This window comes from Populus trichocarpa, chromosome 14, assembly GCF_000002775.5.
Source record: "Populus trichocarpa isolate Nisqually-1 chromosome 14, P.trichocarpa_v4.1, whole genome shotgun sequence".
NCBI lineage: Eukaryota > Viridiplantae > Streptophyta > Magnoliopsida > Malpighiales > Salicaceae > Populus > Populus trichocarpa.
In genome coordinates, this window is record NC_037298.2 from 2569952 (window position 1) to 2588277 (window position 18326).

Consider the following 18326-nt stretch of genomic DNA (forward strand, 5'->3'; position numbering starts at 1 on the left):
CAATTATTACTAAAAAAAAAAAAATATGAAAAGTTCATAAACTCCGGTTTAACAATTTTTTATTTTAAAAATAATTTAGTTATTTCATTTTTTTTTTTTTTTGTTAAACATCAGAAAGTGTTTTCTGGAATTGAGATAAGTATTTTCTTTGACCGAAAAACATATGATCAACTTATAAGAAAGTTTGAATAGTATTTTCCATAAAACAAACGTCGCCTAATATTGTGACAGGTGTCCTGCAAAAAAAACAAGATAAACTGAAAACCAAACAGAGACGTCTTAATTTCTACTCTCCCAACAATCCCAGTTCACATACAATTAATCCTCGCCTTCTCTCCAAGCATGTTCTTCATTCTTAAGCAACAATTCCAACTTAGCCACATGTCCTCATTTTGTTCTTCATTCTTAAGCCAGTAAGCCACATAATCTGCGGGTTCTTGAGTCAACTACGAACCATCGTTCACTCTCACTCTTGAATTCAAGATATTTAGATAATCCAACTTTGCACCTATAACCCACAAATTAATACCGTCTCCACCTATCTGCTTCGATGGTCGTCAGTAGTAACAGAGGCAACTATGGCTGCCACCACCATCGCAAGCTTGCGAGACACCCAACCATGCGAACAACCATTACATCCACCAAGGCGAACTCAACCTCCACGTGCATTCTTAGACCCTGTTAATTTCTGTTGTGCGATTCGGTGCAGTACGCAGTCTGCACTTTACTCAAACAATAAATTTAGAAGGATTTGGTTAATTATCGCTCATCATATTTTTTTACAAGCACTCTTTTAAAAATCATTTCATTAAAAAAACTATAATTTATATATTTTTAAACGACAATAATAAAAACTATTATAATATTAAACACCCATTTAGGTTTTTTTTATCGAAACCTTATCATAACATTGTTAACAAAATTTTTTTGACTTAAATTAAAATAAAAATAGGTTAAGGATTGATTTCCTAACTGATTTTTTATCGACTAAGAGTTCACCTTTTGATTTTAATTTAAATATGGTTGATTTGTGCAGGAGAGCTGGTCAGGTATATAAACCACACAAAACACAAATAATCTGTCTTGCATATTAGCTAGATTTGGAAGCCGTGCGTATTTGGACGTGTTTGGCAATCTCCCATCCACACGTTTTCACGTCTAAAGTCGAGCTCAACACGACAAATCATGGAAATTCATATGCTTCTACAACTTCTCTTTTTCGAATTAAAGACAAAATCTTGAACGAGCTCCTTCCCTAGCTAGCTAGCAACCACAAAGATGGATCCCTATATGGCAATAAATGGGATCGAAAGCTTTCGAGATTTAAGACATTTTATCAAGTGTGTTTGCTCATTGACATGCACTTGAGAATTAAGTAGTTCCTTTGCTCGAAGATCTTTTAATCTCTCCTGTTCATCGACGTTCACTAGATTTGCTAGTAGCTAGCTACATGATTGTAGAGGATGTACGTGGACCAAAGGGGTAAACAAGATGTGGTCCTTTTTAAGATAAAAGTTGCTTCCAAAGTCAATAATGCCTGGCTAACCTAACACTGTGAGAAATTTGTAATAAAATAAGGGAGACTTTCCGAAGATATGAGATGCTTGACTTCTTATAATTTCTCCAACTTCACCGCCAAAAGGCCGAAATCTCTCCACTTATATATGTAACTAGTTCTCATTTTACGTAAAGTCAAATGAGCTAGCAAATTGTCCCTCTCTCCATCTACCTAGCTAGCTCCATCAAAAAATTTCTGCGTTCTGTCCAGGTACTGCATGGACTTTACAACTTAGGAACAGCTAGCTGCCTCTGTAGTCTGGTGGATCAAGAGAAAGAAAGAAATGGGAAATTGGAACACAACTTGTGCTTGTAAGAGGTATGCATCAAGCTCTCTCGGCTTCATTTTTTCTTCCTCGTATAGTACTTAAAGGAGTACTGATCATTCCTCGGTTTGTTCACGCTTATATACATATATATAATCTGTATATATTAGATCTAAGTTGATGAGGAAGCAAATGGATTCCATGAATCATAATACTCATCATGAAGGAATAAGGACTGTAAAGGTGAACAAGGTCTGCGACTTCTCTGGAAACTCAGACCTTTGCATTTGCGCAGTGACCTGGAACATGAATGGAAAGGTAAAATTCCCAACGCCTGAGAAAAAATGACTATGCTGCTCTCTCTCTCTCTCTCTCTCTCTCTCTCTCTCTCTCTCTCTCTCTCACACACACACACACACACACACACACACACACACACACACTGTCTGTTAATTTTCGTAATTAATATGCTCGTTGATAATTCTCCATGATCTATTCGTATTGCTTTAGGTGGTTTATGAAGACTTGGTGGAGCTGGTTGGGAGCAACTCCAAGTCTGATCTACTGGTGGTAGGTTTGCAAGAGGTGCCTCGGAAAAACATCGCACGGTTATTGGAAACAGCACTTGTGGATACTCATGTGTAAGCCAGCCACCCAGCTTTTCCTTTTTTTCTGCTAAAAGCTCCTTAATTTTGTTCTCTTGAGCATCTCTTGCCTCGAGAAGCAGGAAACCGTACACCGTGGATCGAGTGGATCAAGACCACAAAATAGATATGAAGTGTTCTTTAGAATGATAAAGCCATATAAATTTCTATGGCTTCCGATTTTTCTGATTTTTTGTGATAGCTTCTGGCCATGGACATGCTTTTAATTTTCTTTTTTACATGTGTCGTCACCATCTGCATGAACAAACTCAATATAACCACTCAATTTACAGTGGCCCATTACTAGCCCAATATTGTATAGAGATGGGTCCAAAAACTATTTGTTTCATGCCATCCACGTCTTGGGTCAGTGGTTGTTTGATCAAAGCCTGTCAAATGGATTGCAAATCCAAAATCCTATCAACGTCCCAACAAATAATTCTAAATGGTGATTCATAGATTTAGTTGTGGTCTGAATTTTAAATTAAATTAAATAAAAGTTCAACAAATTAAATAATATTATTTTAGATTGATTTAATTATATTAATCTATTTGAATCGAATCTTTTGCTAGACTCTTGTTAGATTGTTAATTTATTGATAATGACATTTATATGGTCATGCCAGATCTATAATATATTATATGGTGTAAGGATATACTTATTGTTAGAATAAAATAGAAAAAACTAGATGTTATTAGATGTTATTAGATATACTTATACGAGAAAAGCCACTGTAGTAGTTTATTAGATGTTCAAACTTCAAACTATTGGAAGCACTTTACTTTGATGAATCTTTAATTTTTCTCCACCATCATCGTTAATAATTTTCTACGAAACTATTTGCACTGAGAAAAAAACTTTACTTTTAAATGAAGCCTGCTAGGAAAGGCAATCATGCAATCTCTTCAACTTTATGTATTTGGACCTCAGAACTCGGGGTTTTCCATCAAAGGTGAGTTTAACTTAACTTCCAAGGTTGAAATTACCTCTCTCTCTCTCTCTCTCTCTCTCTCTATATATATATATATATATATATATATATATATATCCTGTGAATTTGTATCTTGACGCCCTTGGTTCAGAATTGAAGGTGGATAAGCATTCTGTTGGTGGTTGTGGAGGATTAATTAGGAGAAAGAAAGGAGCTGTGGCCATCTGCATGAGCTACAATGGCATCCGAATGGTATTCATCTCTTGCCATCTTTCTGGTACGAGCTCGATTTCATTCATGAGTTCCTCATCTCAATTTATGTCAATCCCAGTACACGCATGGGCAGAGCCCTCTGCTCAAATTTTTTCCTTAGAGTGATCCCTTGAAAATGCCTACATATATTTCAATTCTCTTTTTACAAATTATAAATTACATTGCAAGGAAGAATCTAAAACCAAATATGGTTTTAATAAAACCCCGTTTTACCAAAAAAATCTAAGTGATTTTTGAAAATTTTGTGTGATTTTATACACTTTGGTCCTTTAAATTATAATTTTGTATAAAACGATCAATGTCCCCAAATAATGAGAGAGGGGAATTCATTTTTTTTTGGATTTCTAGGATATATGACAACATGTTTTAAGATTCAAAATAGATTTTTTTTTCCATGTCTTTAGGATGATTCCTAAAGTATTTCTAGGTGAAAACAGTGTCAAAATTAGATTGAGGTGGGAAAAAATACTTATCAGAAATAATGAGATTTTTTAATCAATGGTTATAGATTCACTTGTTAAAATCACTATGATCCAGCATTAGATTGCCAAAGCATCCTTGCATTGTTGATTTTTGCGTTCTTCCAATAATTAATTAGTTCTTTTAATTAGATCTTATTAGGTGATATAGGTAATTAATTGCATTTTTTTTCACTTATCATTTCATGATATATATTTAAACTTAAAACTAAAAACACATATGATCATATTAAATACTAAAAAATAATATTTAATTAAAAAACACACACAATTAATGTTTATTAATTTATTTTAATTTTATTGACTTGAAATTAATTTATGGCTAGTAGTTACTTTTGATATATGAACTATGCCAATCGATGATCTATATACAGTCTGGATTGGTGTAATATATGCAGCTCATGCTCGTAACGTGGAAGAGAGGAATTCACAATGCAGACATATATCACACAACCTTTTCTCTAAGTATATGAATCCTTACAGCAAGCCTGCTCAAGTCACGGTATGGCTGGGAGATCTTAACTACAGAATACAAGGGATAGAAACACATCCAGTCAGAAATCTTATACAGAAAAACCTTCACAGAGTAAGTTGAATCTTAACGTGACAATACTGTCATCGCATATCAATCATAATCCGACGAGATCTCAAATTTTGATAATGGCGCAGTTCCTCACCAGCAAAGATCAACTTCTACAAGAAGCTGAAAGAGGACAGGTGTTTGATGGATACTGCGAAGGGACATTGACCTTTAAACCAACATACAAGTACGATGTTGGAAGCAGCAATTACGATACAAGTTACAAGGTCACCGAATTTTCTCTTTTTAGCTGTTTCTTTGACTCGATCGATGGTTGATGATGATCAGTGCATAAATTTGGTTCTCTTGCATGTTAACGTCTTCACAGGTGCGAGTCCCATCATGGACAGATCGAATCTTGTTCAAGATTCAAGACATGGAGGAAATCAGGGCAAGTTTGCATTCTTACGAGTCAGTTGATGACATTCACAGTTCGGATCACAAGCCAGTGAAAGCTCACCTCTGCTTGAAAGTTAATGAACAGCCATAACCTGCCAATAGAAATCAATTTTTCTTTTCTTTGTGATATCAGCTTGTGTTTTTTCGTGTCATCCCACTTACGCAGATTGAGTGTACTTAACATGATTTTAGGGATAAGAAATTAATGCATGCAGGGCCTTTTCTTTTATTTTTTTTGGTCCTAATCCTGATTACAGGGTAATTGATATGTATAGTAATGAGAGAGTGGTTTAAAGTAATTTTTGTTTTGAAATGTATTAAAATAATATATTTTTAAAATTATTTTTTATATTAAAATAATCTAAAAATATAAAAAAATAATTTTAAATTTTTAAAAAACGTGATTTAAACTGTGTTCCAAGCACACTTTATAATTAAGAGATACATTAATCTTTCTTAATTATTTCAGCCCATCCATTTCATAATATAAATGTAGAACCTCCAAATTGAAATATCAAACCATAATTGTTAGGCTGTCCTCGAGAATGGAATGAAGTGCTTAGTTGTTAGCTGCCGGTACTGATATATCAAACATAGTTGTGCTCATACGATGTTCGTGCTTTTGAAACCACCCACCGACCAAATTTAGCCCTAAATGTTATTTTATTACGCAACCTATAGTAAATTAAATTAAATTAAATTAAATTAAAGTTTTTCTAGCTCTAATATTACAACTCCTTTAATGTTGAGAAATCTATAAAAACTCAAATACATTCTAAAACGTTTATAATTAATAAAATTATGATAAAAAATAAAACATAATTTGTTTATATAGTGATAATTAAGAACAAGCATAAGAAATCCAAAAACAAACAAGAAAATAATTAAAATAAAAAAGATTGATAATAATTAAAAATACAACAACAACATATTCTAAGACTTATTTGAAGGTATTCTCAATCTTGACCGTTAATTACCTCTATAAAACCGAGATTATATTAGCTTGTGATCGAATTTGAATCCAATTAAATTATTAAATCTAAAATTAAAATTGTTTTTTTCTCCAAACTAATGGTTTGATGCGTTCAAATATTGTTTAGACTTTATCATATCCATATAGTTAATAATCATATCCGTTCTAAATTGTTCCCCTGAAGCCATGTTGCCGACATCGGCTAAACTGCCACCGAGACATTTCAAATTGGATCACCTGGCTGACCAAAATTGAAAACTGGGTCATTTGACCTCTTCTGATGGATGGAGAAATGCACAACATGTAGTTAATTGTATGAAAATCGTTTTTTCTATAGTTTAATTTCCTCGTATTTTAGGCAAAAATTTGAACCCTTTCATTCCCGAATAGTCTAGAAAAGAAAAAAAATGCAAACAAAATGGACGCGTTGGTTGTTTTGACCGATAGATGAAGACATCGACGTGTGAAAAGAAGAGCTACGAAGTTTGCACGACTAAAAATCCGGCTGCTTGTATTTTTCAATCTTAAAGGACAAAAATTATAGTGCTTTAATTGTTGTCGAAGAGAAAAGGTACCGTCCGTACCTTTTGTTTCGAGAAGAACACCGCTGTTTTATTTTAACTTTGGTTATAAAAGGGTACCCTGGCGGTTGTACCCGGAATCCGGCTATTTTGAGGTCTGAACTGAATTAGTTGGGGTTGGAAACAAAATAGGTTAAGGTATAGACCCTGTTTAATCTAGTCTAGACTAGAAGTGACCAGTGATTTAAGGTAAAACTCAGTCAAAATTCAATCCTTAACCTATAGATTTTTTTTTTTAATATTTTATCACATGGTGTTGTTTTGATTATTTAAAATAAAAATTGAATTAAATCCTGATTTGTAACATGGATTTTATCTTGGGTTCATACTCATTAAATTTTAAAACTATGATTTGAACACCCAAATACTAAACCTGATAAAATTGATTTAGATGGGCTTGGATAGAGAGGTAATTTACTTTATATGATAAGATTAAAGTAAAATTATTAGAGAACAATGAGTGGTAGTTTTTTTTTTTCTGTCAAGCAGAGGGCTTAACTCTTTAACATTTTAATTATTTTTATGCGCATTAAGATAAAATTTCAATATTAAATTATTGAAAGAAAAGTATTGAAAAAATGGGAATACCTAGAAATACCTTACTAGACACTTAAAATCCTTGAAAAGGTAGAGAGAAAAAAGTTTTTGATCAACACCTGTCCAATGTAAATGATGTTTTTGATGGAAAAAATCATGTGTAAAAATCAATTTTCTTTTACTTTCCTCGGAAGAAACTAAGTTTAAAGTCATGCATCATGCTTTGATTTTCATGTCCCCAGTTATGTTGTCGTGGCCACGAATTTTGTATCCGGCGTTGCAATTTCAAAAGATATATATTTAAAAATGTGAAAGATTATTTTTTAAAATATTTTTTTAATTAAAAATAAATTAAAATAATATTTTTTTAAATTTATTTTCGATACCAAACTATTTTTGCAAACAATCTCGATTCCCAATACTTTATTTCTCGACCACACCCGACGTAGCATCATCCTTAACATGTCCGAACGGACTTCAGTATCTTTTCTCACCTTTTTCTTTCAAAAACTATCTTTATTTTCTAAAAAAGGAGAACATTTCTTCTTCTTTTTTTAAGAAAAAAAAATCAGATTCTGTCCATTTTTTTCCTCTTTTGCTCACATGAAACACCTTCAGTACTCCGGGAGGAGTAATTATCATTTTAAAATTTATTCATTTAAATTAAGCTATATATTCCGATTGATAATTGATATATTTAAGTGATTTACTGAAATGAGAATAATGTACAGAAATAGCAATAAAAAGCATATTAGCTTTAGCATATAATTACAAATTAAGACTTGTATTTTAATTTAAATAAATGAAATATAGAGCAATGGATACTCATGGAACAATTATTTATCTTTATCAGTTTTAAAGACTTTTTTAAAAGTTGAAATGTGATTGTTATAGGAATTTTTGTTTTAAAGTCAAGATTGTTTTTGAAAGAATGTGGTTTTGGTTATTTTTTAAAGTATTTTTTATTTAGAAATATATTTAAATAATATTTTTTTAAAATTATTTTTAATATTAATATATCAAAATGATCAAAAACAATAAAAAATATTAATTTAAAATAAAAAAATTTAAAAATATAAAAACAAACATGCTGTAAATCAAATTCCATCCAAGTTTGTCAAAACTGTAAACCCATGGAACACGCGCCAACTAGACAAATCTTTTTTTGGTTGGTCTCCTTGTTGAAGAATTAGCATGGACCCTACATGCAAATATATGTTCTGCAAATTAAATCACTGTTGTGAATTCTGAGTCTTTGTTAGATTATCCCAATCGGGTTTCGATGATCCTTCGTCAATCATCGGACTCTTTTGGGCTTATTAACAAAAATTCTAAATAAATAAACCCAACACGTTATGTTTCTCTGTACAAATTTGACTTTGAAATTGCGTTCAATTCAAGCAGTTCTCAATTCTTAGCGTATTTGTCTCTCATATTTCTTAACTCTATACACTATCTTCAATTCACTCTCCAAATCCCAAATCTTCTGCACATAACAATTCTGTTCATTGGTTTTCTTGTAGATATTTTTCTTTTATACACAAAAGAGACGGAGAAAGACAGAGAGAGAAATGGTGTTGTTAGCAGCAAGAAAATAGCTTTTTCTTTTTGAGACTGCAAATTTTGTAGCTTTTGAGCAAATTGGGGTCTAATCTGATCTGGGTTTTTCCTGCCTCAACTGTTTTTTTCTGTTAGAGGTGAATATCTTCCACTATTTGGTTCTTTCCTCACCTTTCTTTTTTCTTTCTCTTTAGAACCTGAAATCAAAAGGTTACGTGTCATGAATTTTATGGGCATGTTGAGCTGGAAGAATCAATCTTTGTATCTCCCCTTTTCTCTCTTATATTGATTTGAGCTGGTGGGCGTTGGGGACTCTTGATGTTCAGCTACATATTTTGTAGCTGAAACATTCCGGGGCATTACAGTGCCTGTTTGGTGATTTTGCTTGATATAGCTTATTCGTGTTTTTGCATTGGTTGTTGAATAGGAAGCCAATATAGCTATAGAGTTGGCTATCCTAGTATTGGAATTTAAGTTTCCTGGAAACATATAATCAGTGTGCAGGGATGCTTAACTGCCCTATTCATATTGAATTTTTGTACTGCTTGCAATGTAAAATGTAAACCAAGTTTGAAGCTTTTATGTCAAGTTGGAAATTGCTTGCAAGCTGAGGCTTTTCTTCCTTCCCTCTTATGAATAATCCCGCGAGTTTCATGTCGTGCCAGTATCATTGTATGAATGCTTTCTGTTTGTTGGTGATTGCTGAGCCTGCTGCATTTTGCGTCTTTTATTTTGGTTCATTTGATTGACTGATTGCTTTATTTTGCAGTTAAGAAATTTGATGATCATGAGCAAATAAACATACACGATATGGGTTGGCTTAGCAAGATTTTTAAAGGGTCCCGCCATAATATTTCAAGAGGGCATTATCATGGGAATCGTGGACAGGATGCTAATTATAATGCGCCTTCTACTTCAAGGGTATTCACCCACTTGATTTAATCTTTCTTGTTAAACCGTTGCTAATTGCAGCAGGAGATGCATAAAATAATACTTCTCTTTTGCTGGCAGCCTGTAGCTTTTACATCAACTATTACCTATAGAATGTTAGTAGCCTTGGTTGAAAATTTTATGGTAGTTAAGTCCAGTCCCTGATCTGCTCTTTATGCTTTGACATTTTTCAGTTTGGATATTGAATGTAGGAAGCATGGTTGGAGCAGGAAAATGAAGATATAGATCGTGCTATTGCATTATCCCTTTTAGAGGACAGTCAAAATGGAAACATTGTCATTGGTGAGTAATATTGCAGTCTGATGCTATCAGCAGAACTAAATGGTTCTCTCACTACACTCATGCTGCTATTCCTATACTTTTTTTATTCATCTTCTGGATTCCTTTGCCAATAACTTTTATTTGTTATTTGATTTTCTGAATTGGTTTATTTATTTTTTCTTCATCCAGTGTAATTATATCAACCAATTATTTTGTAGTGTCATCATTGCCTTTTCAGCTCTGTTTTATCATATTGTTTCATTCTCTTTACATCTTATGATCCAATACACCACAGCTTATTAATAAGTTTCTTGAATTAATGGATAGATAATGAGATTCAAGTAAAAGAAGATGAACAACTTGCCAAAGCCTTACAAGAAAGTTTGAATGTTGAATCTCCTACTCGATATGGAAATGGAATTCCATATCAAGGGAACACATATCAGCCTTATCCTGTTCACTTTCCAATGGGGTTCAGGTATCTTATTTCTATAGCAGATTAAGTCTGGTCCTTGATTCATTGTCAATTTTCCACACCTCAATGTTATTTTTTATTCTGTGCATTCATTTTATTCATTTTTTATTTATTTACTTCTTTGGGCACTAGCATGTGTAAAGAATTTCTTAATTCTTGGCTAGGATATGCGCTGGTTGCAATACAGAGATTGGCCAGGGAAGATTTCTAAATTGCCTCAATGCATTTTGGCATCCAGAATGTTTCCGTTGCCATGCTTGCAGCCTACCAATTTCTGACAATGAGGTGCAAAATGAAATTCCGAATTATCTGCTTATATATTAGATTGTTGATTCCATGGACCCCACCATCGGTTGCTTTCTTGAGTTGTTATTTTAGTGATATGCAAGGGCTAACTTTATGTGCATTCTTTCAATATAGTTCTCAATGACTGGAAATCACCCTTATCATAAGTCTTGCTACAAAGAGCGTTACCACCCACGATGTGAAGTCTGTAAACTCTTTGTAAGTATCTCTCCTAGAAATCTTCTGTTTATTTGTCTTCTTCAAGTTGTGTGTTTCATTCCATTGTATGAATGGGCAAGTTTTGGGCAAATAAATTATTTGAACTATGTGTCACCAGAAACTACTCTACTTTTATAAATGCTTAAACTAAAAAATGTTGTCCTTAGAATTTTTGTCCTACCTTGTTTTTTTGTTTTTATTGTAAATGAACACTTCTCTACCGATGTAATAGATCAAAACTACTTGTGAATGCTCTTGAAGGTCAAGCCAAAGGATACTCATTAGAACATTTTGTTTTTAAATGAGCCCATACTTCATTGTTTTAAGAAACATTGATGCGTACTGTACTTGGATGATGACTGTTAATGAGATTGGTGAGGTTATGTTTACGAGTTGAGGGAGACAGAGAGAATTTGTAGAGGCTATAGATCCAAAAGGTGTTAACCATATTTAAAATCAATGTGATATGCTTATCATGTTTTATATTGATAAAACTGCAATTTGTAAATGTACTTCTCTTAGAATTTCAGATATATTACTCATATACAATTGGTGTTGCTTTTTTGTATATATATCCTTTGACAGATTCCAACAAACCCAGCTGGTCTTATTGAATATAGGGCAAGTCCTTTTTGGACCCAGAAGTACTGTCCTTCTCACGAACATGATGGTACTCCTCGGTGCTGCAGCTGTGAGCGAATGGAGGTTAGTCTGGATGAATTCCTTACACTTGCAAAAACTTCTTTTTAAGCTTTCTAAGGAAAATCCTGGTGAACTGGCTTTCTGAAAAGTAATTCATGAGTATAATGCATCTTCTCATCACATGCAGCCAAGAGACACTGGATATATTTCCCTTAATGATGGTCGGAAGCTCTGTCTTGAGTGCCTGGACTCAGCAATCATGGATACCAAGGAGTGCCAACCTCTTTATCTTGATATACAAGAATTTTATGAACGTTTAAATATGAAAGTGGAGCAGCATGTTCCACTACTCTTGGTTGAAAGACAAGCACTAAATGAAGCCCGGGGTGGAGAAAAAAATGTAAGGGCAAATGCATTGAAAAGATTTTGTATCACCTACCTGACTCTTTTCTTTGGAAATAATTGGCTAACTACACATTGAAGCTATTATCAATTAATTTAGTTATCTTCTCTCCAAGTTTATTCTGCCCATGTACAAATCAAGCCATTATTAACGATCTTCTGATATATCAAGTCATAAAAACACCTGTTACGCTATCAGGGTAGTTGCCATCCACTGATCCTGAAAGGTATTGTTGGCTCAAACCTCAGAAAAGGCAGTTTTACATTTAAAATAAAAGATTAAAGAAAGAAAAAGGAAAAGGAAAATCATTGCCCCTCTGTCTACATCTCACTGGGTTATAATGTCAAACATTATTGAATACGTTAAAAATTGAGAAATTACTTATTCCATGAATTTTAGTAGTGGAATTTCTTTTCAAGCAATTTAATTTGCTAAGTTGGTTTTGTAATTTCTAACTCTTGGACAGGGCCATTACCACATACCAGAGACTAGAGGACTTTGCCTTTCTGAGGAACAAACCATTAGCACTGTAAGAAATTTTGGAATCTTCCATTTTCATTTTGTAATGGACTGATTCATTTTGGTTTCTTTAGTTGGCAGTTAGGAAATTTATATTGCAATGACCATGAATCATCAGGTATCAAGGCGACCAAGGTTTGGAGCAGGGAACCGAGCCATGGGTATGATAACAGAGCCTTACAAACTAACACGTCGTTGTGAGGTTACTGCAATTCTGATTTTGTATGGCCTCCCAAGGTATATCTTTAGTCACTTTTCTGCTACACTTTCACCTGAGGGACCCATGGAAATACTGAAGAACAAGCAGATAATAGGAAATAGAAACGAATATTCATTGTCTGTATGCGTGTATTTAAATACTAAATAGTTCAGCCACAATTTATAACAAGAAGATGCAGTGAGGAACAAGAAACTAGCACATCTCTTCATTTCTTTGACATGCTGCATGGATATTTAGTGGAAGATTTTTTTTCTGCATTAGTTATGTATTTTAATAGCAGATGTTTTATGCATGTCTTGAAATCTTGATCAATACAGGTTGCTTACGGGGTCAATCCTAGCTCATGAGATGATGCATGCATGGATGCGGCTGAAAGGTGCTTCTACACCCCATGCTTTGTAGAGTCAGTTTTTTTTTATCTTTCATATATTAGCATCAGGATTTGAAGATTTGACCTTTAAATGATGGTTTATTTTCCTTGTAATTTGCTTAAGCAAATGTTAATTGATGGATGACCTTAAATAATTTCACCTATGCAATTGTTTCTTTTAAAGTATTTGGGACTGTTTTTTTAGATTCTGACATTTTCTGTTTTTCTGCAAGGTATCCAAACTCTCAGTCAAGATGTTGAAGAGGGCATTTGTCAGGTGCTTGCACACATGTGGTTAGATTCGGAGCTCAGATCCACTTCAGGCAGCAATGTTGCATCATCCTCTGCTTCCAGAACAACAAAAAAGGGTACAAGATCTCCATTTGAGAGAAAGCTTGGGGAGTATTTCAAGCATCAAATTGAATCAGATACTTCCCCGGTGTATGGAAATGGATATAGGGCTGGTCAGCAAGCAGTGAGGAAATATGGCCTCGAAAGGACACTTGATCATATACGAATGACAGGGAAGTTTCCATATTGAAGTTCTAAGCTTGAAGTTGCCCTTGCACTATCTGACGTCTCATATTGAATCACGCACTTAGGTGCATGGAAATGGATAAAGAGCCAATGAGCAAGTTTGGAACAAATATAGCCTTTGACGGACAGCTGACCATAGTTAAATGACACAGAGCATTCCATGTTGAGTTTTTGAACAGTGACTTCTCACTATACGCTTCTATCCGTAGTTAAAGCTTGGCCTTTTCCTATATGAGCCCAGGGCCGAAGCACATAGGAATTGATTCTCTATAGAGTAGCTTCAAGAGAGTGATTTTTAAGCCTCTTAAGCTATAGTGACACATTGAATAGGTTCTTTTTTGTTTGATATAATAGTAATCTTATGATAGAATTTCATTCTCTCATCTCTGTCTTCACTTTGGAACTCTGAAATGAGAAAAGCTATATGCAGGAGCAATCACCATCATTTTGTACATGTGAAAAAAGAATCGGCGGGGATACAATGGTGGAAATAAGAAAACCTACATGCAAATGACTTTTACTTTGAAATGGTTTCTTCTTTCCAAGTAGTTTCACCTAGTGATGGACACCATAGTTGGGCTGCTTCAACAACAGAGTGAAGTTTAATAATTATGATTTCTGTACATTTGCCTGAATTTTCAACAGAACTGATACCACTTCCTCCATACTAGGTCTCCTTGCTGGTTCTTTCATCAAGCAGGCTACGCTTACTTTAGCCAAGCATAATGCGAAGTTTGTTCCACAACTTCCTTTTAGAGCAGGATCGACAAAGAAATCCAGCTCAACTTCAGGGTTTTTATTCTCCATGATAGAAAATATTTCCGTTGAAAGGAGGGCTTCCCTGCCATCCTGTGTGAAAACAGCATCTTTCCCTGTGATCAGTTCCAGCAAAATGACTCCAAAAGCATAAACATCAATCTTGGGGGTCACTTGTCCTTCCCGTACGTACTCAGGCGCCATGTAACCTATAGAGCCCACAACATGTTTTGTCATGGCAGCGCTTGTCGCTGCTCTCGCAAGACTGAAATTTGCAATCTTGGCCCTTAGATTGCCGTTTAACAGAACATTGCTGCTTTTGATGTCCTTGTGCACATAGGCAGGTTCGGTGAAGCTGTGAAGATAGTAAAGTCCATTAGCAACATCCAGAGCAATCTGAATTCTCTGTGCCCAATTTCCAGTTTCTTCGAACTTTTTACAGGACAGCCACTCTCTAAGGGACCCATTTTCCATATACTCCAAAACAAGGTAGAAACAGCCACGATTTTCGCATACACCTTCAAGCTTAATCAAATTGAAGTGGTTGATCCTCTTCAAAATGTTCACTTCCTTTGTTACATCTCTACTCATCTTCTTGACAGCTAAGATCTCCCCACCAAACTCTCCACGATACACAGAGCCATTTATTCTACTTTCTGAACTGAGATTTTCAGTAGCTTTCCTTACCTCTTCGAATTTGAAGACTTTTAAAACTTGCTCATAGCTTGCAATTTCGACACGAATGTCTTCTGGCACTGCCTGTTTTCTTTCTCTACCTCTCCCAGAAACCTTTTCTCTTGTCTTTTTGCAAGAGAGAAAAACGACAGCTGTAATGATACTGATGACTAGCAAAGAGCAAGCTGCAGCAAGCCCAGCAGACTCATAATGTTTTTTCTTTGATCCTCTATTTCTAGGACTCAAAGCTGATGGAGGAGAAATGTTTGGGTTGCTGTGAATTATTGTTTGTGAACTTGTAGGTTGAGTAGGCAGAGGTATGAGAATTGTTGTATCAGGATAAAGAGTTGGATTTTCTTCCATACCATTTGCATCAAGTATATCCTTGGTGCTTACTTTGAATCTGTCAGCAATATCAGGAATGTTATCATCTGAGCTAAGAGGGTAAGTCACTAGATACTTTGTTCCTCTTATCATTTGATTCGTTGTAGGGCAAGCACATCGAAGTGGTACTTGCAGTTCCTCACCAGGCAACAAATCATATTCACCATGTATATTCAAATGCTTAAGCGCAGCACAAGTAGATAATCCCTCGTAAGTTTCATTCGCTATGACATAGTAGGTTCCACGAGTAGTCGTGACCTGAATTGTAGTGTTGGCCTGGTAATATTGGCCAAAACAAAAACAATTTACAGGAACAATCACCTCATTGTTGGTAGGGAACTCTGATAGCCTTGTAACATTGTTGATTCTTGCCAGCTCTTCTTGGTTTGCCGACGTAAGGGCTGAGATTGAAGGCACCGAGTTAAAAGAAGGTTGAGATTTGAAGATCAGAAAGGCCTGGCAAGATTGGTCCTGGCCATTGTAGGTGTAAAGAAATGCAGAGGATGGTCCTGCATCATCATTGGCGTTGCAGTCTAGTGCTGAATCCTTCGAGTAGTTTTGTTGAGCATTAGCATATGAAGTGAGAAAACTGAGAGTGAGCAAACTGAGAAAGAAGTTTGCCATGGTTAACGTTGTTCAGGTGAGGAAACAAACGATGAGTAGACAAATTTCAGAAATACGAGAATGATAAGGAATATATGGACTCATGCTAGGGCTATCAATAAGCGCGTTAAGGATTAAAAAATCCTTGAAATCGACAAGTTTCGTTTACTTTTGTTTCCAAAAATCAAGCCCTTGATAACAAAAAATAATTTTGTCCGAATCTATAAAATGTACAACAGTGATCTTGACTTGACCAAGTTTTATTGTTCCGTATTAACGTTGTTTTTTAATGAGAGGATCATTCTATCTTGGCTTGACAAGTTGACATGATTATGTAATAAGGTATGTTAATCCATGCGAGGCAGACTTCGGGCTGGCCCGGGAAACATGTCTTAGCAAGTTCGGACAGCGGCCCGACCACCCCGGCTGGTCAAGCATTTAAATTTCTATTTCGTCTTGAAAACGCGTTTTTTCAATTCTAGCTAGCAGCTAGCTTGCATTTGACGTCCTTAGCATTCGGATCGGTGAGTCAGCCCAAGTCTATTATTATTTTAATTTTTGTTTGAAATAATGTTATTTTGAATAAGTTTTTTTAAAAAATAAAATGATATTATTTTAAATAAAAATTATATAAAAAAATGACTAATTAAATCATTTAGATCGAAAATTGAGTCATCAAATCATCTAATTTTGAGTAGATCAACTTTTTAAATGATTCAAAAACAAATAGATTAGATCCAAAGTCATCGAATTTATTCACAAAGTCATAACTATGTTATAGGTTATAGAATTATTTTTTTTTTAATCAAGTAGTAACTATGTCATCCAGGGGCGGACTTGCAACAAGTTTCGAGGAAGCTCGACACCCCTAGAGTTTAAAATAATAATAATTTTAGTTGTTAAATTTTTAATAGTTGTGCATTTAGTCCCTCCAATTTATTTTCAAACCTTATTATAGTTTTGATGATGATACCCAGTTAGAATTTTCTAATTCCCCTCCCAGCGTCACCGATCATCGAATACACTGGCTGTTTATTCATGCATGGGTGCATATACAGTATTATTGAGTATCCCCGGATTATTGATGGAGGATCACCTGTCAAATTATAAGAAATTACTTGGAATGGCTGGGCCTGGAAATGATCAACGTTGGACCAGGTCGTAATGTAATTTTCCAGTTTTTAGTGAGAACCAGTCAAATATTCTGGTGTGGGGAACGCCCTGCAACGTGCTGTTAGCAAAATGCTAGAGAAGATCAAGAGGAAAAGGGTGTCAACTCTCCAAGAGATACGAGTAACTTTACATATTAAAATCCGAGGAGGACTAGGAGAGGTTCAGGCGAGATTCGGAGACAAGGGAGGCTCACCTCCAGGCTCCAGTATACATCCCAGTTCTCCTTCCTTTCAAGTATTTTTTTATTTAAAAATATATTAAAATAATATATTTTAAAAAAATTATTTTTTAACAATCTATAAACATATAAAAATTTAATTTTAAAAAATTTAAATTTTAATCAACTTTCGTTTGGATCCTATTTTCAAACATGAGTTTAATTTGCTACTTGATCGGCCCAAAATAGTCATTAAGTTTGACAGTTTCATCTTATAGACTGATTTTTTAGTTAAATTGAGTTAACCTAATAAAATCTAATTGATCTAGTCAAGTTTTTAGTTATAAAAGTTGATCAGTCAAAATCTAATTGTGCCAACATTAAAAAAAAAACAAAACAATATTGTTTCATTAAAAAATAATAATATTTTTTTTGTTTATAATAACGAATAACAGAGCTTGTGTTCATCACGACTATAAACTCGAAAATCAAGATAAATCTTTTATAAGAATATAAAAAATAAATGGCTGTAAATTTCAATTTTCCATTAAAAAAAATAAAACTGATTATAATAATCATTTTAATTTTTATATTTATGAAAAATTAAATAAAAAACTGTTTACTTTTATTTCTTTTAATTAAGATTATCATAAAAGTATTTATTAATTGAAAAAAGGAAAAATATTTTATATTATATTTATAGTAAAAAGTAAATTTATGATATTAACTAAATATAAAAATATTTAAAAATATAATTTTAATGTTTTATATTAATAAAAATACATTTTATATTTTTCAAAAAAAAATGGAGGGAAATATTCCTTCAAAACTATTTTTCTATGTCATTAGTACCATGTCATCACTAATTTGTCATATCATCTCTTGGTATTTAGGCCATAAGTGGTCATTATCACT

The 18326-nt window shown here is 34.0% G+C and overlaps 3 protein-coding genes across 4 annotated transcripts; 2 read left to right on the forward strand and 1 right to left on the reverse strand.

The window, feature by feature from the left end:
* The first annotated feature begins 1566 nt into the window (after positions 1-1566).
* Positions 1567-5359, forward strand: LOC18104989 (type IV inositol polyphosphate 5-phosphatase 11). 2 transcript variants are annotated; one of them, XM_024584733.2, is made up of 8 exons: positions 1567-1876; positions 1994-2141; positions 2334-2464; positions 3344-3420; positions 3551-3676; positions 4526-4737; positions 4821-4958; positions 5060-5359. In XM_024584733.2, exons 1-8 carry the CDS (start codon positions 1842-1844, stop codon positions 5219-5221), a joined length of 1029 nt encoding a protein of 342 aa, XP_024440501.2. In that variant the 5' UTR covers positions 1567-1841; the 3' UTR covers positions 5222-5359. The 2 variants fall into 2 exon arrangements, with proteins under 2 accessions (XP_024440501.2, XP_006375048.3); XM_006374986.3 differs by having other exon boundaries at positions 1571-1876; positions 4550-4737.
* Positions 5360-8443: 3084 nt separating this feature from the next.
* LOC18104990 (protein DA1) lies at positions 8444-14046 on the forward strand. Its single transcript, XM_006374988.3, has 13 exons — positions 8444-8640; positions 8745-8918; positions 9551-9702; positions 9924-10014; positions 10321-10471; positions 10633-10753; positions 10889-10972; positions 11558-11677; positions 11802-12014; positions 12484-12546; positions 12655-12773; positions 13074-13132; positions 13360-14046. Exons 3-13 carry the CDS (start codon positions 9592-9594, stop codon positions 13665-13667), a joined length of 1440 nt encoding a protein of 479 aa, XP_006375050.1. The 5' UTR covers positions 8444-8640; positions 8745-8918; positions 9551-9591; the 3' UTR covers positions 13668-14046.
* Positions 14047-14088: 42 nt separating this feature from the next.
* Positions 14089-16554, reverse strand: LOC18104991 (lysM domain receptor-like kinase 4). Its single transcript, XM_006374989.3, has one exon. The coding sequence runs from the start codon at positions 16100-16102 to the stop codon at positions 14273-14275; it is 1830 nt and encodes a 609-aa protein (XP_006375051.1). The 5' UTR covers positions 16103-16554; the 3' UTR covers positions 14089-14272.
* Between the last annotated feature and the right edge of the window lie 1772 nt (positions 16555-18326).